General features: G+C 43.7%; 4 protein-coding genes across 8 annotated transcripts; 3 read left to right on the top strand and 1 right to left on the bottom strand.

Moving 5' to 3' along the window:
- The first annotated feature begins 894 nt into the window (after positions 1-894).
- On the top strand, positions 895-2,491 carry LOC133886559 (putative cyclin-D7-1). Its single transcript, XM_062326226.1, has 6 exons — positions 895-1,227; positions 1,367-1,453; positions 1,547-1,645; positions 1,734-1,929; positions 2,032-2,162; positions 2,246-2,491. Exons 1-6 carry the CDS (start codon positions 895-897, stop codon positions 2,489-2,491), a joined length of 1,092 nt encoding a protein of 363 aa, XP_062182210.1.
- A 775-nt stretch (positions 2,492-3,266) lies between these two features.
- On the top strand, positions 3,267-4,495 carry LOC133887208 (thaumatin-like protein). Its single transcript, XM_062327159.1, has 2 exons — positions 3,267-3,545; positions 3,677-4,495. The coding sequence occupies exons 1-2, from the start codon at positions 3,476-3,478 to the stop codon at positions 4,378-4,380; spliced, it is 774 nt and encodes a 257-aa protein (XP_062183143.1). The 5' UTR covers positions 3,267-3,475; the 3' UTR covers positions 4,381-4,495.
- Positions 4,496-4,513: 18 nt separating this feature from the next.
- On the bottom strand, positions 4,514-12,415 carry LOC133886558 (pumilio homolog 3-like). The gene is made up of 9 exons (XM_062326225.1): positions 12,191-12,415; positions 6,761-7,431; positions 6,507-6,648; positions 6,240-6,347; positions 5,867-6,079; positions 5,631-5,741; positions 5,301-5,501; positions 5,018-5,192; positions 4,514-4,539 (listed from the first exon to the last, which is right to left on the bottom strand). Exons 1-9 carry the CDS (start codon positions 12,413-12,415, stop codon positions 4,514-4,516), a joined length of 1,872 nt encoding a protein of 623 aa, XP_062182209.1.
- Positions 12,416-19,017: 6,602 nt separating this feature from the next.
- LOC133887427 (UPF0161 protein At3g09310) lies at positions 19,018-21,859 on the top strand. Of its 5 annotated transcripts, XM_062327377.1 has the most exons (6): positions 19,022-19,195; positions 19,329-19,403; positions 20,086-20,142; positions 20,317-20,457; positions 20,568-20,632; positions 21,644-21,859. In XM_062327377.1, the coding sequence occupies exons 1-5, from the start codon at positions 19,117-19,119 to the stop codon at positions 20,624-20,626; spliced, it is 411 nt and encodes a 136-aa protein (XP_062183361.1). In that variant the 5' UTR covers positions 19,022-19,116; the 3' UTR covers positions 20,627-20,632; positions 21,644-21,859. The 5 variants fall into 5 exon arrangements, with proteins under 5 accessions (XP_062183364.1, XP_062183363.1, XP_062183361.1 ...); XM_062327378.1 differs by lacking the exon at positions 21,644-21,859 and having other exon boundaries at positions 19,023-19,189; positions 20,568-20,938; XM_062327376.1 differs by lacking the exon at positions 21,644-21,859 and having other exon boundaries at positions 19,023-19,195; positions 20,568-20,938.
- Positions 21,860-22,602: the final 743 nt, after the last annotated feature.

Below are 22,602 nucleotides of genomic sequence, written 5' to 3'. Positions count from 1 at the left end.
GTTACACTGTAATGACACTGACTGACTGACTGACTGACTGCCATGTCAGTACTGTCAGGTTGCATCGGCAGCTTGCGCTGAACAAGCAAGCTATGCAGGCATCTAGCTTCAATGCACAGCTGCGAGCTGATTGCAGAATCATGCATGCGTATAGTACGACGACAGGACGACGACGATGGTGGCGGTGTAATTACAGCGCTCACGTGCTCTAGCTAGCTACGGTTTGTAGATGGCGGGGAGGTCGGTCATCCATCGAGCTGGAGGCGGCTCGATCCATGTTCATGCATACATAGGAGGAGTACTCTAGCTACATCTATCGATCAGCGCCTTGAACAGCGTACGTACGTGCATGATCCAGTAAATGCATTGCATGCACGCATTCATTTATTGCTGAATGTCTCGGACGGAATATGGAAGACCTGCTACTCCATATGAGAGGCGACTGAAAACGATTCAATCTTTCGTCGACCGATCTTGAGCATCCGATGAATATCCGACGAGCCTCCTTGTTTCTTCCTCCTCATGAGTGACGTTAGTTGATTCTTGGACTGAAAAATTATGATATGCTCCTTTTAATTTGACCATCATATCGATTCGGATCTCCTAGTATAGTATAGCTCGATCGGCCGTACATGCATGGCGTCGATCAACCATGCCAATAAAAATCACGTACAGGATTGCATGCATTGGGCCACGTCATGCTTTGGTCATGAGGCCGGTGTCCCGGGTTTTAAGGCAGTCACCATCCACGACGTACGCACGCGCAGGATAACTGCCTCCGATCCTCCCCATTCCATATATACTCCACTTAGGAGTACTACGTACAGGCAGAGAGGCAGCTACATGCATGCATGATCGATCAAGCTAGCTAGAGGGGCCCGGCCGGCCTGAGCCATGGAAGAAGACGACAACGACGAGGGCTGTCTTCTCTACTGCCACGAAGAACCTCTCGTCTCCACGCCGGCAGAAGCAGGCGGCCCCCGACGAGATCCAGCTGATGATGGTATCATCAGTATTGAGCTACCCGGCCGGCCATCATCGGTTGCGGCCGTGGTCGTCGGAGATGAGGAAGACGACCACCAGCTGGATGAGATTCTGATGGACTACATGGCCAGGCAGAGATGCTATGCGCCGAGCAGAAGCTACCTAGAGCAGCTGATGCAGGGATCAGCATCGGCTTCTTCGATTTCTCATGCTCGCTCAAGAGGCGTGTGCTACATCACCTATGTAAGCACTGCATGCTAGCTGTTCCAATATACACACTAATTATTATTTTTTCCTTTCCGATTTGCACAACTCTTTGTAAGCATTATTGTGCTTAATTTGATGATGTGGTCTATGCATACGCGTTTCAATTCTGAGCCAGGCATTTGGTAGGTTGGGATTGGCGGCGGCGACGGCGTTTAACGCAGTCAACTATCTCGACCGCTTCCTCTCCATCAACTGCCATCTGGTGCGTCCAATGCAATTCTCTTTTTTTCCCCCTCGGAATATATGCGCATGCAAGACCGATCCGATCCGGTGATGCATGGTTCCGTGCGTGCAGAGGTGGGAGGCGTGGATGGTTGAATTGGTGAGCGTGGCCTGCGTGTCCATCGCATGCAAGCTCGACGAGGTCAATATCCCATCACTCCACCATCTCCAGGTACGTGCAATCCCGAAATGCACATTATATATTTTGCGAGAGACGCATGATCGAAATGAATTACTCCCGTGCCGTGCCGTGCGTGCAGATGGAAGAAGCGATGAGCAACTCGTTCCGGCCATCAACCATCCGGGACATGGAGCTGACGCTGCTCAAGGCGCTCCAATGGCGCCTCGCCTGCGTCACCCCCTACTCCTTCCTCCAACTCCTGCTCCCCCTTACTCGCAGCACCGCAGCAGCAGCAGCTTCTCGCTGCACCCGCCTCCTCGTCGCCTCGCTCTCAGGTAAAATCCAAATCTCAGCTGTCAGCTCATAACTGGAAAATTTCCTTCTCTTCTCAACCATATATTTGCCTCAACTAATTAGCATTTGAGTTGCAAGTGCAGAGCCCTCATTGCTGAGGTTTGATTCCTCCGTTATTGCCTCCTCCGCTCTTCGGTGTGTGGCGCTGCAGGATCATCATCAGGGTCGTGTCTCCTGCCATGTCAGCCGCCTTATTCATCCAGAACGTCCATTGGTAATTCAGTATAACATGTTTCTTTTCATCTGCAAATTAATTAGTTGATGGAGTTTTATTTGATGTACTGGCCGTAAAAACAGGACAAAGACGCCGATGAGTGTTTGAGCATGATGAAAGCACTCCAGGGAACCTTGGATTTGAAGAACCATCACCATTCGTTCAGTGAGCAGCTTTGGAGCCCGGTTTCAGTGATTCCCTTTCAAACTGATCAAAGTACAGACGACAGGTCAACAGTTTGTCGTCGCTTATTCGACAGATCCATACCTCAACAGGGCAGCACAGAACATGAAGATGGTGTAAATCATCGTCACATACACAAGAGATGAAATGATACAACTCACACAAAAATAACTTGGGGAGGAGATAACTTTCTTTACCAATTTTTTTTGTTAACTGTAGCTGATCCGACAAATTATTTAATTTGTGTGTACTGTATTTTTTTATTTGTTTTGTAACATTATCCTTAGTTGACCGAACTAGAAGCACGCATGTGTATTTGTGTTGTGCGTGCTGTTTAGTTCCAGGCTTTTGTTCTTAATCTTTTGTACAAGTATTTGTGTGGAGCATTCATAAATGTGCTGTGTAATTTACAAGTATTTGGCTAGAAACGCTGGTCTGTTTACCTGTTTGGAATTAATTATATATCTTGAGAGTTTTACTGATTTTTTGCTGAGAGTTTTATATAGGAGTATAATCTCACCAAAATGGGAAAAGAAAAGGTTTGTCAATAATGACACTGGATGAGCCATTTCTGATTGGAAAAGCAAAAGAGAGGGAGGGGCAGACAGTCAGATTAGATAGATATTCATTGCAGTGTGCGTCCATCAACTTTGCTGTCTCTGAAGCAAGGAATAGATCCTCCTGATATGAGATGGATAGCAATCCCGAAAGGAAAGGAAAAGACGAAAAGGGAAAGGATGGTATTTGCAGTTGCAGTCTTGCAGAGCAACACTTTATTTTAGAGTTTGCTGTCTCTGATAAAGTGCTTCAGTGTCAGGTCCAGGCATCTTATTTGACTGTACAAGTACCGGTACTTGCAGTTGCAGATAGCATGCAGCTACCAATTGAGCTGAGCCCATCACACCGGTCGGTCGACATAATCATGCAAAGCCGAAATCTACCTTAATCAATTTAGTCGCATTGCTTCTTCAACCATCGAAGACAGCAAAGGATAAAGATCACTACTGCTAGCCATTAGTACTAAATTAGCTGCGATGCTCTCCCGCTGCAACTTTTGCATATAGGGGTGCAGCAGCAGTTCCATATATAGACTCGGCCACAGCGCAGCAAACTCACTCCGTCCACTAACCATGGCCGCCCCTGAGCTCATCCTCCTGCTCCGAGTTGTGATCATCTCCATGGCATTGCTCACTACTACTCGTAAGGATCCACCGTACCCATCGCTATGAATATATATGATGCTGCTCCATTTCATTTCAGTTCAGTTCGGTTCGCTTAATTGAAGAAGATGACATGAAAATGGCTTTGCCTTTGCTGCTCCTGGTTTGCAGAGGCTGCGGGTGGCAATGGCATCCAGCTGATCCTGGTGAACAACTGCGCCGAGTCGGTGTGGCCTGGCCTCCTGGGCACCGCGGGCCACCCCACGCCGCAGTCTGGCGGCTTCCACCTGGCCCCCGGCGACGAGACCGCCTTCGACGTGCCCGACGGCTGGTCGGGCCGCGTGTGGCCGCGCCGCGGCTGCTCCTTCGACGCCCGTGGGCGCGGCACCTGCGCCACGGGCGACTGCGGAGGCCTCCTCCGCTGCTCGGGCCGCCCCGGCGCCACCCCGGCGACGGTGGTGGAGATGACGCTCGGCACGCCGCGGTCCCCGCTGCACTTCTACGACGTGTCCCTGGTGGACGGGTTCAACGCGCCGGTGTCGATGACCCCCGTGGGCGGCGGCGCCGGGTGCGGCGTGGCCGGGTGCCAGGCGGACCTCAACGTGTGCTGCCCGTCGGCGCTGGAGGTGAGGGACCGAGAGGGCAGGGTGGCCGGGTGCCGGAGCGCGTGCAAGGCCATGGGAGGGGACAGGTACTGCTGCACGGGGGAGTACGGGTCGCCGGACAAGTGCAGGCCCACCATCTTCGCGCACGTGTTCAAGGCCATCTGCCCCAAGGCATACAGCTACGCCTACGACGACGCCACCGCCCTCAACCGGTGCAAGGCCAGCCGGTACCTCATCACCTTCTGCCCACCACCAACCTCCCGCAAATAGCCATGCATCACTGCCACTGGGGAGACATCGAACGAGTTGTCGTTGTAGCCAGACATCGAATGCATGGTTGCATGCATGTATTATCTCTATCTCTATCTCTATCTGAATCCAATCCTACCGGAGTATATCTGAATCAAACCACAACATGGGAGTGCAATGCTGAAACGAACATTATACGCTATTTGGCAAAGTCTGAAACCAACCTGCTTGAGTTGTGATCAAACAAACGACACAAATTAAAACAGAGCGACTGCAGTTCAGTTGAACGCTTAACAACAAAATCAAACAGAGTTCTCTGTCTGTTGGCAACAGACAGAGCTCGATTATTATTGATTGGCTTGGCTGCTAATCAATGACCCAAGAGAGAGAGAGAGAGAGAGAGAATCATATCGAAGAAGCATTGCAGGCCATGCCATGTCAGTGCGTCCTCCTTTCTCATCGATCTCCTTCTTCAGCAGCCTGAGCCTGAGCCCGATCGTCACTGGGGAGGGACTGGGACAGGGAGTGAGGGTCCGCGAAGCACCAGCCTCCCCGCTGCAACAACGACAACAGGCCATGGCCATGCCATGTCAGTGTTTCCTTGGTCCGTGCATGGTCTGCTCTGAGGATCAACAGGGCAAGGAAGCAAGCAAATTACCTCTGGTGCTGAGGAACTGCTGGACGGCGGCGACGATGTGCCTGCCGTTCGGGTGCCTCGACAGCGTGCCCACGTTGCGCCGCGCCACCTTCACCAGCAGAGCCCGCTGCCAGTCCTCCGCCGTCACCAACATCGTCTTGACCACGAAGTTGGCGTACAGGTGCACCATCATGTCCTGCATGCAACACATCACAACATATACAACCAGGCCACCTTAATTTCCTTTCAAAGTTTAGTTCGCCTCTCGATTGAATTGGTCACCAACACCAACACCAACACCAACCAGGAGATGATCATAGCGTTGGCCGCCGCCGGCGGAGAGGATCTCGTTCGTGATCAGCTGCCGGTCCTGCCTGCTGCCGAAGGTCAGGCACTTCTCGATGACGTTGCACGCGAACTTGTCGTAGCTCATGCCCACCACCCGCCCAGCAAATTTCTTCACGATGATGGATCGCTCCATGGGTCCTCCGTGCTGCAAGATGTGCTGAAACAAAACACACACACACACACACACACATCTATATGTATTTCGAACAGACAGAGACAATGCAAAATCATTTCTGTAGCTACCTAGCTATCTAGCTAAAAGGATGGATGATTTGATTTGATTTACCTGCACAACGTAGTTTCCACATTGGTCTACAGACAGCTTGGGAGCATCTTCCACGATCTCTAATATCAAAGTGCGATAGATTTCCGGATTATCACAGAATGACAGCACTTTCTGTGAACAAATGAATATAATGCGAATCGATCAGTGACTGATTGATGAACTGAAAAAACAACAGATCGATGAAACAAGTGGAGTAATCAGAGAGATAAAGGAAATCATTTTTTGAACAACTTAACCTGGATGACGTGGCATCCGTAAGTATGGAAGGACAAGGCCTTGGCCTTTCCACAGAAGCTTCTAAAGATGAACTGGATATGCTGCGCTGGCACACACTCCATGCATTTCTGAATGACATGGTTTGCGAATTGGGCACGAGCACATTTCAGCACTTTGCCTCCAAACTCCTGGGCCATCGCTATCTTTTGGTCAACATCTGCTATTTCGAAAACCTAATAATATAATGAGAGACAGCACAACAACTTTAGTTAATTGATGTTTCTTAAGAACAAAAAAAAATCAGCAAGCACATTCATACAGACGCATGCATATATACAAACAAAATGTTTCCAAATCTGATGACTGCATATGAAGTCCAGTTTAATTAAGTACCTTCTGGACTACTCGGCAGCCGTACATATGAAGGCTCAGGGCTAGCACATGCCCAATCAGATGGCTGATGACCTTCCTCTTGTAGAATTGCGGTCCCTTATCAAGAAGCTGATCAAAAAGAAATGCTAAAAGGTAATTAAGTACAGGAGTTGATGCATGCATGCTCAACTTACTTAATTATGTCCTAGCTAGTAGTGCTTCAAATAAAAGATGATCCAAGTTATATACTGTATATAATAAAAGAGGGAGGAGTTGGGAAAGAATAACCTTTTGGAGCGCGTGATTTGCAAAAATATCAATGGCCAGTGTACGAACACAAGGCATGATTTCCTCGTACACCATAAGGATCTCTTCCGGTGTTGCCGCCTCTAGCGCCTGCTGGATAAAACGGCTCCCGAACTCATTACAACTGCATCAAAAAAAATTACAGTGAGAACGAATTGACTGATCACAGATTGCATATATATGACGCACACAAGCGCGCGCGCACACACAAGCTGATGCTGCAATTGGATTCGCACCAGAAGGCAGCTACATTCCCCTTGATATGAATGAGCCCCAAGGTAGTGTTCACTGGAGGAGTAGACCTCATCATCTGCTGCTGAAGGAGCTGAGACGAATAAGGGCCTCCAGAGATAATCCTCCGCGGTTCAAGAGTAACCACTGCATTTGCATTTGCATTTGCTGGATTTCCCCTAGAGTATAACATCAGAACATCACGATCATAGTGATTCATCAGAGCATCAACAGACTGGACAAGGAGTTCCTGAGGAGTTCTCTGGTCTCGGTCTGCCTTCTCCACTGAAAGTAGATGAGCAAGCACATCCAGGCGGCTCACTCCTGGTGCAGTATAAGGAAAATAAGAAGAAGACAGATCGTTCAGGGTTGACAATTGCAGGGAACCTGAGCCACCACTAGAAACAGGCACAACAATGCTTTCATGGTTGCTCATTTGGCCCTGAACATTCAACCCAGCACTAGTTCCTTGTGCATTGCTGCCCTTCAAGTTCACTGTGTGTGAACAACAGGAATGGATGCCGTCAGGAAACACTGTTGCCACGTCATATACTTTCTCTCCCAGTAGCAGCTCTAGGCAAGTTGGTGCTTTCTTGGATGATGTGGCGGCACCTTTTGTATGAGGCATCTTCGGAGGATGAACTGGAGTAAAAACTTTTCCACTGCTTCGAGTATCCTGGGGAGGAAACAACAATATTTTCAATACCATAACGAGAAATTGAAAAAATGTGCCGGAGAGGATGCAAGTACAAGTAGCAGGTCAAACAGTCAACTTCTTTTTTTTTAAAAAAAAACTCAAGATGCTACGATAGTTTCAACAGTAAATGTTACAGGATGCATGTATGGATATTATTTAAAAGAAATGGTGCATATCAGCATGTAACTGCTGTACATTACCATGCGCATGCATGACTGCATGTTACCACTCTACAGTCTACACTAGTGCATGATTATTGCTCACTGCTCAAAGGATCAAAACCATTATCGAATCAAAGATAGACAAACTTTTCAAAGTAAATTTTCTCTGCAGTAGATTCTAAAATGTTCTACCACAATAGAACAAAAAATAATGGCATGCTTTTATTCAGACACAAAAATATTTCCTGCAATGTATAGTGCCAGCAAAATACAATATCCTATAGATGGAAAACAACCCAGTATCAAAAAAGAAAAAAGAGACAATATCGAGGCTGTTCACAAACTCTAAAAAGAGGCATTTTGTTATGATGGCAGATGTTAAATTACATGTCTCCTATCTTATCAGATGGATCCCTCTATTTATATTGCTCAAAAGGGTAGGGGGTGAGATTACAAGGATGGACATACATACAAACGGAGACCTACCATAGCAGTATATATATAGCGTTGAGGTGACAAGGTGGTGTGGACTACTAGGTGTATATAGTGGACCCTTATCTGTCTCTGTCCTTTAGGCCTATAAGACCATGGCCAAGGCTTCCTTTTAGGGTTCAGATTCTCGTCCTTCTCTTCAACGTTTTAACGGTTTTTCTTCACAGTTTTCGTTACAAAGGGATTCCCAAGGTCATTCCCTTCAGGACGGGATTCTCTCTCGTTTCTCTTCGCGATTCCCCTCGAAAGGAAGCTGTTGGAGATGAGAGAAAATAAAAAGAATGAGAACGAGGACATGAATGGAGAAGAGAACGAAATAAAGTGGATATGGTTGGAGATGGTCTAATGGACCAACTACATAATGTAAGATGGCCCCAAGGATCCATGCCTTTTTTTGATACCTCGAGTCAAAGAATTAATTGTATGTCCTAAAATGTGTGTGTAGGACGATGCATGCTAGTAGTTGTCACCACATCTGCTCGCATGTCAGATTAGGCCTAAGAGGCCATCACTGACAAGCGATGTGTGAACCATGCACTCGCAGCAAGCAATGCCATGCGACCTCGAGGACACGGGAGCTGTGGGAGGACTACTCATCGTGCCTCGGCTGTGAGAAAACCATTTGATGAATGAAACGGAGACACAATAGGTAAAATTAATGTATGTTCCTTTGTCCATAAGGAGGAGTTGCATTTCCTAATCAGAATATGAAAATTCCACTACGGCACGAGGACATATGTTTTATCAGAACCGTTTATTTGCATTGAGATTCATGCTAGATTGGTATGTAAAAAATATAGGGTATGTGAGATAATCAACAGATAGATGCGTATCAGGTAGAAGAAATGGACGATCGAGATAGGTCGTGTGCCCGCAAAGACATGTGGAGTTGTATTTTTCAACAAAACATGGAAATTCCACTAGGGCATGCGAATGCATGGGTTATTAGGACCATTCATTTGTGTTGAGATTCGTTTTAGAAGGGTAAGTGAAAAATCATAGGGTAGGTGAGAGAATAAACAGAAGGGTGAGTATCAGGTGGGAGAGATGGACGTCCGAGATAGGCCGTGTGTGCACAAAGGCATGTAGAGTTGCATTTCCCAACCATAGAGTGCAACTCAAGGATTAGTCCCAACATATTAAGCGGAGAATACATCCGAAGTACGATAGTGTTTTTTTCTCAAACGCATAGGAGAGCTCTGTGTCATTTTATTAAAGAGGAAGAATAGTAACATAGTACACCACCACACCACCTACACCCTAAAACATAACATTCGAGCCTCAAACAAGATGAAAACTACTAGGATCAAGAAAACCAAAAACTACACAACTAATATGATCTGAAGATGCTTAGCTCCAGCGGCACACCAAAGAGCTCCCTTATCTGCCACTGTTCTCACCACTAGGCTCACACTCAGAGTTGCACCGTAGAAACACACAGTTATTGCAATGTTTCCATAATTTCCAAGACACTAGAGTTATAAAGGAGTTGAGGTTTTTAATGAGGTGCTTGTCGACCTGTTTGATCACGCGACACCACCAGCTCGAGAAGACAGTCGTATCCGGCTGAGGTGCCCCGGCCTGTAGCCCGAGCTTCTAGAGGATGGTGAACCACACGTCTTGCAAACACACAAGAGATCAAGATGTGTTGGATGAATGGTTTCATCAGCTTGGTCACAAAGGGGACAGGAGGCCAGGTGTGGTAGTTCTCGCTTAGCCAGCCGGTCCGCTGTCCAGCATCTGTTGAACGTTACAAGCCATAAAAAGAATTTGCACCGAAGAGGTGCCCAAGTCTTCCAGATGTGCTTCCACAAGGAAAAACTGATGGAACCAACAAAAAAGTGTTGTAAGCTGATTTGCTTGAGTAAACACCCGGCCTTATCAGTTTCCAAAAATGTTGATCGTCCACGCCTTGATGTAAATGGATTTCTTCCAATAGATCCCATAGCTAAAGGTATTCATCAAGTGCGCCGACTGTGAGAGCACCTCCGATGTCCACCACCCACCACCCCGATTATAGAGTGCTTGACCCACTATACTTTGATTAATAGCTTGCCCAGGAACAAGTGAGATAGGATTTTGGGCCAAGTCTAAGATCATCCTGCCCTGCAGCCACATATCAGTCCAAAACTTCATGTTTATTTCATCACCAACAATTGTCATAGTGGTCATATCAAATAAGGCCTTTGCGTTCTGATGGTCCTGCACCTGCAATCCTATCCACAGGCGAGTAGGCTCAATCTTGCGCAGCCACAACCATCTAATCCTAAGAGCTCAACCAAGAGTGGCCAGATCATGAATACCCAAGCCTACAAACTGGATCGGTCGGCACACTCGTTGCCATGAGACCAAACAATTGCTGACGTTGGCTTGTTCCATAAGAAGCCTAGTCTTCTTTGAACATTTGCTTAGGTTTTGGTTTAGGGTTTTTAACACCTCATTACAGAGGCAATTGATTACATTAGATCTTGTTTGTTTTGGCGCGGCCACAATGGAATCCCCTGCAATAAGATATGAATGAACCAGTTCCCTTCCACCTTAGTTGGTGCAATATAAAAACGAATTCCAATATCCTCAATACCGAAGCAATAAAAACATTACACATATGGTCAAATCAAAATGGTAACTTGCGTTCCAAAGATGGCTCCCTTCTGCACCTCCCATGGGGTGGTCACCTGGTAATACCACGGGTGGAGCAAAATAATGAAATATCAATCATCAAATTCATGACATGAAAATAAGACCATATTTGAAATAGTTGGCGATAATGAGCCGCTAGAGATGGGTGGGTGGGGGGGAGATTGATATGGCGGAGGTGATCAACTTTGGTGTCCCTCTAGATCAACGATGGATCTGCGCTTAGGAAGCAACTTGGACCATGGCTTGGGAAAAGCCCATGATAGTCTAAGTGATCCATTGAAATTTAGAGATGGGGAGGGGGGCGTAACCCTTGGTATTGGGTGTGCGATTGAGCCATAGCCCAACTTCGTCTGCACCTTGGGCAGGCCTCGCTTAGCGGGAATCATTGTGTCCATATAAGCTACCTAAAACCCGTCGTCGCACACCCCTACCTCTTCTTATTATCGGGTGCACCCCGCACGCTAGGTTTGTCTTCAACCTCAAGACATCGCTCTTCTTCTCCAATACGTCGCCTCCACCGCCCTCCTACCGCTGCATCCACCATGTCGCAAGCCCCTCATATCTTGCCACGCCTGCTTTATCTCTCGCCTATCGCCGCCACCATCACCACAGTGGAAACCAAAGGGCCCTCGAACATAGTCCTTGCCCCTACTTGATGAAGATGAGGTGCAACAACAGGCGGTGATGTTACATGGATGAGGTGTGACGGGAGGTGGTGCAGCATTGCCGACGATCAGGGAAGAAGACACCCTCCATGATTGGAACATTTAATTTCCTCTTGGAACAATTGATTTCAGCATTGGAACAATTGATTTGTGGGAACAAGTAGGGAGAAGGTGACGTGGGGTGTTGCAGTGGTGGCGGTGAGTGGCCTAAGTGACACATGCATGGTGACAGGTGGGCTACCTATAGCTGGGGGGTGACAGCGGGCTGCGGGTAGCCCATGCGGCCCCCAAGAGCCCCCTCCTTAAGGCAACGCCAATGAGGTTGCACAGAGAAATAGAAAGAAAAAAATCAGGGAACAAATGGGCCCTAATTTAGAAGCCCAATGAGATGTCAGCTTTCATAAAATGGAGCGGACCATGCAGTCGCAAGTCATGGAATGGAGCGGGTCATGCTAATCATTTGTAAGTGCATACAAGAGGAAAATCAATATTCATATTGTAATTGCCAAGGTTTGCACCAGACAGCTTCCTTGTGTATTATTATTTTCAAAGTTAAGCAGATAATAATTAATGTATACAAATGTAAGCCCTTTAATAACCAGTACACAGTAATAATTAGTGAATTGAAATTAAGCAGCAGGAAATTAATCAAATCAAATCAAATCAAAGCGGACACATGCATAATGAGGCAAATAATTAATTCAAGATGATCTATCTATCGATACAGGAGTAGTAGTGATGATAACGATGATATGGATGTAGGAAGGAATTGGGAATTACCTCCAGGTTTGGCATCTTTAGCTGTGGTTGTGGCTGATCCAGCGAGAAGACGTCGAGGACACGACCCTTGTCACGGCGGTTGTTCGCCGGGAACAAGCAGTAAGAAGAAGAAGGCAGGCGGTTGACGTGGTGCTGAGCAGCTGCGACGCCCGCCTCCTTCCATGTCCCCTTCATCTTGCCACCGTCGCCACTCCTTTTTGACGATCCTCCTTCGCCGGAATCCATCGATCTCTAGCTAGCTGCTCGATCTGCCACCTAGCTAGATATATGTATACATACAGCTTATTGCTTAACCATGAGCCACTCGATCGGATTTATTTCTGTGAAGTTTAAACGTACAGAGAACAGATCGATCGATGTTGGCACGAAATAGTGCAGGATCTAGATTTTAATTTCTTCTGATTTTGGCAAGACAAGGATCGATCGATAAAATGAGCACATGTTAGATTTCTGGCCTCAAAACCATAAACAAAGGCACACACGTACGACACGACTTCATATAGGAGTAGTACGAAATTCAGCCGAGTGCATATATAGATCTAGAATAATATAATGCACCATCCAATAGATCTAGAAAATTGAAACACTGGTTTGTATTGAAGAAGCACAAACTTTAATTTTCACGAGGAGATTAATTAACAGAAATAATTCTAGCTGCAGGGAAAATTCGAACGAGAAATTAACACGTACGTACCAAGAACATGTATGGAAATGATTTACAAATAAGAGGAACGTATGTATGTAACTCACAAGATCGATCGAGATGATTCTGCTGGGATCTATCAAGAGGCAGTACTAACAGAGTTGATACGAACACTACTCACCCTGAGGATTGTAAATCTTGTTTCTGAGCTGCTTCTTGCAGAGATCGATCTAGAGAGGCAGAGGGGCCGGGTTTGGTTTGGTTTCATATATATGTACTACTCTAGCTACTGATAATTAGCAGTAGTATGAGAATCGAAGTAGCAGTAACCGTAGTGCTAGGAGACATGCATGGCACTGGAGCAGGCATTGCATCAGCAAAGCAGGCCAGATGTCTGGTAAGCCGAGAGGCATCATCAGTTACTACTGGTCGATCGAGGAGACGACGACGACGAGGCCGGCCGGCCGGGCGGGCAGTAGCAATATCGTGAAGGTTTGCCTTTCTGTTGTGGAAACGACAGCAGATTCATGAGGCGCATGCAGCAGCACTTGGGGAAGCCAGAGCCAGATCGATTACTTGTTCTGATCACTAGCTACTGAGTGAGAGTGAGAGATGGAGCATGCATAGTGCCAAGCTTTAATTTTGGTTGCAAATTAAAGGTGATAGTAACTGATATGGCTATGATCGAGACTCCACATATACATACATACAAGATACAACTGTACATGCAGCCATATAAAGCAGTAACTTTGGACTGGACGTGCATGCCTTTTCTGCTGCGGAAACGACAGCATTCAGATTACTTGTACCGACGACTAAGCCAACACATACATGCCTGCATTCAGGAGATGAATGTGCCCGCCCAGCCGTATGCTTGCTACCTGTATACAAGGAGTAAGTAATTGCGACTGCGCTGCTTGCTGCATGTCGATGCTCCATCTCACTCACGTCTACTAATTTAATTTAATTTAATTTATACCAGCATATATATTGCTTTGCTGCCTACTTAATTCCAATCACATATATCAATACCAAGACGAGAACAGAAAATCCCATGCATGCAAATTCTGGAACTGGAACTGGAACTGGAATTGGAATTGGAAATGGATCGTGCTCGAGGCATTGCAGTGAGCCCTTTTCATGTACAAACGGCAGCGCCCGGCCGGCTCAGTTTCATGTACAGAGCAAATTGCTTTTCCTTACTTCCACGGGATGGCCTGCACACCCGGATTTCGCCCAGCCCAGTACCAGGCTACCAGCTAGTCGGTCCTTCCAGCGGACGACCATGGAGACGCAGCGGCGCCCTCTGCTCTCGCGCCGCGCTGGCCAGCCTCCCCGACACCGAGCCGGCGGCAGCGGTAGCGGCCTCCCTCCGGCTTCCCTTCTGCTTTGGCAGCTCCCAGATCTTGTCCTCCAAATTACTACTCCCGTTCCCGTACATCTTCTTCTTCCTCTTTCTTTTCCTTCTCCTCTCGAAGGAACTAGTGTGCAGCAGAGCCGGGAATTGAAATGAGTTGGATCGAGTTGTAGGAGTATCAATCATCGGTGCTCTCTCTCTCTCTATTTATAACGTCCAACTCAACTGATCCTGCTCGCAGTCATTAGAGTAGAGTAGAGTATATGCTTTTGATGTCTCCGGCCTCCTAAATTATTGCCGGTGATCGATATGCAGCTATAGCTTCGATATGCAGCTATAGCTTATTAGGACGAGACCGTAGGCGAGCACGCACATGCAACTCTTGGATCGAGCTACCATCGCTTGGTAATCAAGAGATTCAAGACAATGAAGTCAGCTGCTGTCGAATCAAGAGATTCCATATATCCTCAAGTTAATTTGGTGATCGATTACAGAGCAACGGATGTTCGTTGATCCTTAATACTCAACACTACTGTTGACAGACATTCGGATCCAGAATATCTGAGATAACAAGTTGAAATGTGTAATAATCCATTATAATATTAGATTTGAGATTATTTTGATTGGTATGAGCTTGTTTGTGCGTATTCTTATTTTTGGTTAATCAAAGTTTGAATTGAAACAGAGTATTTTAGAGTTTAGAAAAAACGTCTCACCAAAATATCCGGTGTGTAGGTTCTTGACCACACCAAATAGTCCGGTGGTATAATAGAGTAAGCACCGAAGTATTTCCAGTGCTGAAGAAGAAATAGGAGAAAATACCGGATAGTCCGCCATTTCAGTGTGGACACCAGAGGATATCATCGGACCTTTTGTTGTAGAGAGGTTGCAGAAAGGTGGTTCAGTGGATTTGCACATGTTAGATTATCTAGTGATGGGCATAAGATCACCAGAAGCTTCCACCGTACTTTTTTTTGCAGACAGAAAAATTTTCTAGAATAAATAGTGCTACACTCACCGGAGGTCCGGTGTTCAGAGGCAAAACACACCGGATCATCTGGTGTTCATGTTTTCAGTACAATGTATTATGAACTGAGGATTTATGATTTTGGTTTTGAACTAACCTGGTTTGGAGTTGGAGAAACATATTTACTTATCTTAAGGTGTGCAAGCGATAGATGCAATTTGGCGTTTAACGGCGGGATGATCGGGGCCAAGCGGGAGGTTTGGTGCGGTTAGACGGAATCAAGGGTAGTCCTAACTGTACATGTGGAGGTCAAATAAAGTATAAAATGGAGGATGAAGACAACGTGTTGACAAAGTCAAGTAACAGGGATGCCGGTGCAAGTGATAAGGCGGTCTGAGGGATTGGGAGTGGGAGAGATTTGCTGGCGGTCAAGATCACAAAAACAGGACACGTGTAATCATCAGAGCGCTCGCTTCAAGTGAAGTAAGTGATGACTAGTCACACTTTGAGAAGCGTGCTAGGGTTTTACAGTTTGACCTCAAAACCATGGAAGGACTAGAGGAGTACGTGATATTATCGCGAAACTTGCGTCGAGACGAAACTAAGTCGTAAAGGCGTTGTGGGCGTCCGATGAATGGAGAAAAAATAGACTAAAATACTCTGGATGGTAGGTATAAGTGTACTAAAAGTGATGATTATTTTGGAAAGAAGTTAGAAAACTTAATTATCTTTTCTATGTCTATAAATAGAAGGGTAGAGCTATGAAAGGATTTGACCAACCACTTGAGTCTATTGTGCCACTCATTTGAGAGCTTAGTGTTAGGATTTTAGAAGAGAGAAAAGATGAGTATTTAGCCTATGTATTATACGAGAGTTTTGAGTAAAAAATCTTTATAATCTGTTTAAATAGTACTGACCTCTTTGAGTAATGAAGTTTATGTTTTTGATATATGCTTGAATTTTCCTCATTCTAGTTTTCCTCTATTGGTTCCCTTGCAAGTTTACAAATTTTCAGTATTTCGTTATGTTTTTCATTTTAGAATTTGGACTGAATTTTTAACACCTTGTAAAGTCATTCTTCTTGTTGCTAGAGGCATAAAAATCACATACGAGTGTATACTCACGAGTTTTGAACTTCCTTACACTTACATCTAGATCATCAATTTAGAGAATTTCTTCAACTGGTGACCTTATCTTTATTTTTTGAATTTTTCTTATAAAGTTCCAAACTTTGTGTGAGGATGAATTATAGATTAGTTTGTTGTAGAACCTAGTGTTCGATTCCAACCATGAGACTCACCTTTAATTAGATCTTCAAGTTTGAATTTTGAATTTCTTGAGTTTCTATTCTGTTCTAGTTGGATCTTCCGGGTTGAGCTCTGTGTTTACGTTGTGTTTCTATGTTTTGTGTTACATTTTATTCTTGAGGTGTGTTGGGTAATAAAATAGAAGAAAATCATCTATTTTAAAAGAAATTTATTGAAACGACAATTTACCTTCATCTAATCGCTATTCTTAGTCCTACAATATCATTTCATTTCCCAGCCGAACTACCATTTTAATTTGCAATATGGATCAGTGGATGAATTAATTTTCAATATAATTAAGTCAAAAGCATCGATCAAATGATATTTCCTAGCTAGCAAATGGATATACCAGTGCACTCAACCCAACCCAACCCAACAACCTTATATTAGCATGCGCACAATACAAGTCCACATGCTGATGCCTCCTACCACTGCACAGCGATTACAGTGCTTAATTATAGTATTATTCATTCAATCCGCGTCATCTAGCCAAAAAAACGCAAACACGCATGTACACAAAAACAAAAACTCTACGTAATTGCACATACATGCATAGTGCTAAAATACATGCACTTAATTATATTTCACTTTATTAGATAGTTCGATAACAATGCAAATTGTGTGATCACGTGCTGAGAAATTGGTTTTTATTGCAAAATTGGTAAGAGCGCAAAGTGATTTAATGATGATATGCATGTGTTAATGGCATTTAGATGATGTGCATGTGATGATAATATGTTTGCTTGATATGCTCGTTGTATCATTATAATATTTGTGGTTTTGATATGTGTAATACGATTGTGTGAGTGGTGTTGTGCGGATTGACGTGAGCGGAATTGATTGTTGTTTTTGTTTATGCATGTGTAGATGTTATTCTGAGGGTGGATATGGTCAGTGTTAGGTTTGAGACTAGGATACATGAGGAACTAAGGTCAAATCAGCTAGAAGGTCACGTAAGATATTTTGACTAAGTAAGCGATGCATATGAAGATGATCACACAATAAGATATACGAACTATGGTACGATGGAGACAGGGTTAAAAAATCATCGGTAACCGCCCAAAAATCTCCGTTACCGACCTTCTCGGTCCGGTCCGGTTTCAGAAACCGAACGGTAACCGAAATTTGAATTCAAAAAATTCGAAAAAAATAAAAAAATTCAAAAAAATCTTTTAAAAAAACTAGACACAATTCTAAGACCTTCTGTGAATTTGTTTTTCAAAAATAATGTCATTTGCATCATATTCTATAGGGAGAAAGTTTGAAAAAAATGAAAAAAAAATTGAAGCGTGCGGCTCAGTTATTAACTCATGTTAAGGAAAAGTGTAACATTCAAACATATATTTTTCTTGTATAAAACGTATTTTAAGAGAATCTTTAAAATTGATTTCACTTTATTTAGAGTTTTATTAAATTCTCTATGATTTTTACAAAGTTCACAAGCATAAAGTGAATATGTTAAGAAACAGCACTGTAATTAACTTTTTCATGTCTACTATTATTTTTCTACATAAATCATAGTATAAATAAGCTAATGAAAGTGGTTTCACTGATTTTTGAGGTGTGATGGGTCAGTTATGAATTAATCTAGTCACAACACATTTACACAATCATGCATGTTACAATAACTAATTCATGAGTTCATGTATTTTTAAAAGACATAGGATCATGTAATAAGACTAACAAAATTAGTTTCATGATTTTTGGATTAGCAAAGAGTAAACTATGCATTTAGCTTGGTTTAACAAATAAAATTTCTCACAGAAAATTTTGAACTTTTTTATGAGTATAAATACTTTTTTCATGTAGATAATGTTAGAAGGAAGCCAGAAAAATTTGTTTCACTTGATTTGAAGCTCAGATGAATTAGTTATTGATTTTACAAGGTTGAGCCCTTTTTTAGGTTTTTTTGTTGAACTGCGCTGAAATTCGATAAAACCGCTCGATAAATCGAGAAAACCGAGCGGTTACCGACCCAAACCGCTCGGTAACCGAACAATTCAAAAATGCGAGAAAATCGCTCGGTAACTGATCCAAACCGCTCGGCAACCGACCAAAACCGAGCGGTTACCGAATAGCTAAAATCGCGATTTTTTTTCCAAAATTCAAAAATTGCCAAATGAATTTTCTCCGAATTTTTTTAAATTTTTGACCGGTAACCACGGTTATCGCGCATTTTCGGTTACCGCCGGAGCTCGGTAACCGAGCTCCGGTCGGTAATGTAAACCTTGGATGGAGATGGATTGCAACAAGGGACGGTATGATCTATGGTGCGGAAGATTGCGTTATGAGGTTGAAGTCGGTTTGTATCGGACGAGGTTATACTGTAACGATAATATAAGATTTTCTATTTTAAAATTTCAAATTTAGCAATTTATGTGGCCGTTTGAAAAAATATATTTACAAAATTTTGATTAAAAAAATTTAAAATAAAAAATTCAAAGATCCTCACTATTTTCCAATTCGTCCAACTAACAAAACTGGCCCAAAGTTCTTAATCAGCTCGGCCCATTATGCTCTCCATTTCCTGTTTTGAGCCCAAAGCCTGCAAGTACCTTCTATTATCCAGCAAAAATAAGAGAAGAAGAAAAAATCGGCGAAAATCACCAACGACCCTCGCGTGCGTTCCCGCGCCGGCGCGCCGCCATCTCCATGGCCACCGCCGTCCCCGCCTCTGCCTTCCTCTCTCCCTTGCCTGCTACGGCTGCCAGACCTCTCGCTGGAGGTACAGGCGAGTCTCCTCATCCCACCCTTTTCTCTCGAGTCAAAGATTTATTCAGTCCTATCTTGCAACAACCGACAAAGCTCTCCTATCTATCCCCTAATTGCATGTTTTGTTTCTCTGTTTTTTTTTTAATCTCTAGTCCCTTTTGGTGCTTCGTACCACAAGAAGAAAAGGATTCTGGCGATGCGGGTCCGCTGTGCTGCTGATGACGAAGGTCGGTATAGTGGCATCAGATTGGGAAATTTTAGGAATGACTAAACTTTAGTTCTAGTATCTGATGGTTTTTTTATGCAAGTACTTTTTTTCTTCCTTTTGGGCAAAATTATAATCTCAGATCTTTAGATTAATCATTCAATAGTAGCTTATCCAATAACGGATTTTTTCAGTGTATATTGCACTAGCACTCCATTTTCCTTTCTAGACAAACACTGTAGTTCATGTTCATGTTCATGTTCAGACTTCAGACTGTTCAATCTCCCATGTATAGCAATCATCACGAATTTTCAGAGGCCTCTTTGGATGAGGTGTATTTGATAAGAATTTAGTTCTACTTTTGAGATTTTGTACAGATGGGATTTTTCTCTAGTGAATTTTGTGCAATGCTAAGGGGCCCGATTGGTGACAGATGTGCAACATGTGCAACAGAAAGTTACCACTGTAGTGTAGGATCTTATTAGACATAGGCCATCTATGGAACACAACGGTGTAATTTTTCCCCACTTGTGCTCTTGTAAAACGTGAATTTAGGACTGGGAGCACACATTATTAATTTAAGCACTGCACTATGAGATTGTGCATTGAACATTGTTTCTTAAATAATGTAGTCGTGTTTTTGGTGTATAACTACATAACTGATATACTTGACTACAATTTGTGCATGTTGTAATTCTGAGAAGAGGAAGTCAATGATTTGGGGGTCAATGTCGCGCTATCCATGCTAAAGTTCTACAAAAGTAAGTTCCTGTTTGCAGTTTGCAGTCTGGGTGTGTTTACTGCTTGATTGCTGGGGTTTGGAAATTGACTGTTGGTGTTGATAACTTTTAGTATCGCAATAATCGTAAACCTTTCTTTTAATATCAATTACATCTCTATATAGATTGCTCACGGGCTCAGCTTTACGTGAACAGGAGAAATATCACCTTTCCTGCCTTCAAGCTGCCGCTATTTGCCAACTTGCAGTGAGTACTCTATGCAGGCGTACAAAAGATATGGTGTTGTGAAGGGTACAATCTTGACTGCTTGGCGCCTGTGCCGTTGTAATCCTCTTGGTATGCAGTTTTTCTCTTGTTGCTTTGTTGTTGCTGTTTGTTTAACATTTTCAGGTCTGTGTCATATCGTATTTATTACTTGAACCCTGTGTTATCTGATGTACATGCAGGTGGATATGGGTATGATCCTCCAAGGTGGTTTGGTGAGGAAGAGCTACCTGACCAATAATGCCTGGTAATTGCAATATAGGCAGTGCAGCGCTTCAGTTGTAGGCTTGCAGTAGATTTTCAGTAAATTAATTGAAACTAAACTCCATGCTACAAATGAAAGGAGAAAAATGCTACAATGGTGTTATATCTATGCAATTCTGTCAGGGAACGTGTATGTGTTCTTTTTGCCTATGGTGGCTTTCTATATACCATATTTATCTTATTGTTGTACAATTCTGCTTAGGTGATTGTATAAGCGGAATTCATTTGTTACCAACAATTTGACATACAAAATTACACCTTATGTTGGTTAAATGATGATTTACACTCACTTATCAGCTTACACTGTTCTGGACCCCAGTTGTTTCACTCCTGCATACTAGTGTCAGGATCTAACTGGCTTTTGCTGCTTCTGAACCCTTTAAAGTCAATGAAACAGCTAGATGCATGGTTATAAGACATGCATTTGGATTTGGTCAGCAGATCTTATTAGATGCATGGACTTCCAAAAATTCCTCTCGTGGGCTCAGCTGAAGGAGCATTGACATATTCTTGAACATGAGGACAGTTGAAAAATTCAAAACTACCACTTGATGGAAAATTCAATGCACTGTAGGAACTAAGGAATTCAAGGGTGACTGTATTCTTGTAGTGGAAGTCTGTACCAAGTTAAAATATTTCTTTGCCTCAGGGGTGTGTGCAATGCACTGCACCTGTCCTCCATTTTAATATTTGCCTTAGGTCAGCTCATCTGAACTCGAGGCAACCACATCCTCGTACATGGTGCTTGTTTGTTGGTTTTTTCCTGTTGTAACTCGGCGTATTATATTAGCTCTTGTCTCCTTTGAATATTTTGATGGTATATACTGTATAGGTTTGGACATTTTTGCACATCCATGCCTATATTCCGATGACCCTGTCATTGGCAAAACCTTTTCTTTTTTGGTAGTATTCAGCATAGTTGATATTGATAGTTAGTATCCATGTTGCTGTTGTCTTTATCCCTTCATCATTTCGTTTTTATTATTATGTTCAGGTGCTGGATTATGTCTAACGATATATTCACACGGTTCTCCTCCATTATTGCATATAGTCTGATGCAACTTCACAAGCAAGGTTCTGCAGGAGTACTACTGTGTGTGGTTGTTTCAAGGGAAAGTCTATTAATCGACTATTGTGTCAAGGAATATGATTGGATGGTTGGGATTCCTATGCGCAAGATGGTTACAATAAACGGTAATTGCTTTTCTTCTATGAACCGCTAAGCTACTTGGTGTACTGGTTTATCTACAGTCTATCAGTACAGTTGAGGATTCATTCCAGGAATCCTGTTGGTTTATAACAAGGTGTTGACGCGAAAAGATGCCACGCGCCAAACACCGAGCACCTTGTGTGCAATATCCGGTGAGCATCACCCACACTCGGGAGGGATCCCGTCAGAGTGCAGATAGCCGGTGGCTTATCCTTGGTCGTTGAGATCAAGAACGAGTAACAATGTAGGTTGGAAAAAGAGAATTTGGGCAAAAAAGATAAAAACGAAAGGTAATGTAAATTGTGTTTGATCGATTGGATGATTTCTCAATCGGTCATGTAAAAGATCAGAACTTTTAATTCAAATCGAACAAGACTTACAAATATGATTCGGCTATGCTATCCGATCTTTAAATTTTTTATAACCAACATATCTTTCCTATTCGACTATGTAAACTCCTATACATCTACCTAAGTATCCTTTGTTGCAGTTCCATTTTCTTGGATTCGACTACTTGCTCGATTCGAACATCTATTTGCGTACTGTCTGCTCGGTCTGACTACCTGCTTAGAGACCGATTGCTCTATGTGTTCATGTGCTTGAATCCGACCAATTCTTCCACATGTTCAGAGACCATGTGCTTAAATTTGACCAGTCAATATTGACTTGACCAGCTTCCCAGTTTGACCATTCCTCGAGACCATGTGCTCGAATTCAAACAGTTACTGTTTGGTCTATCACCT

Source organism: Phragmites australis, chromosome 12 (genome assembly GCF_958298935.1).
Source record: "Phragmites australis chromosome 12, lpPhrAust1.1, whole genome shotgun sequence".
Taxonomy (NCBI): Eukaryota; Viridiplantae; Streptophyta; class Magnoliopsida; order Poales; family Poaceae; genus Phragmites; species Phragmites australis.
Note: the sequence above shows the minus strand (reverse complement) of the source record. Positions and strands in the feature narration are given on the sequence as shown.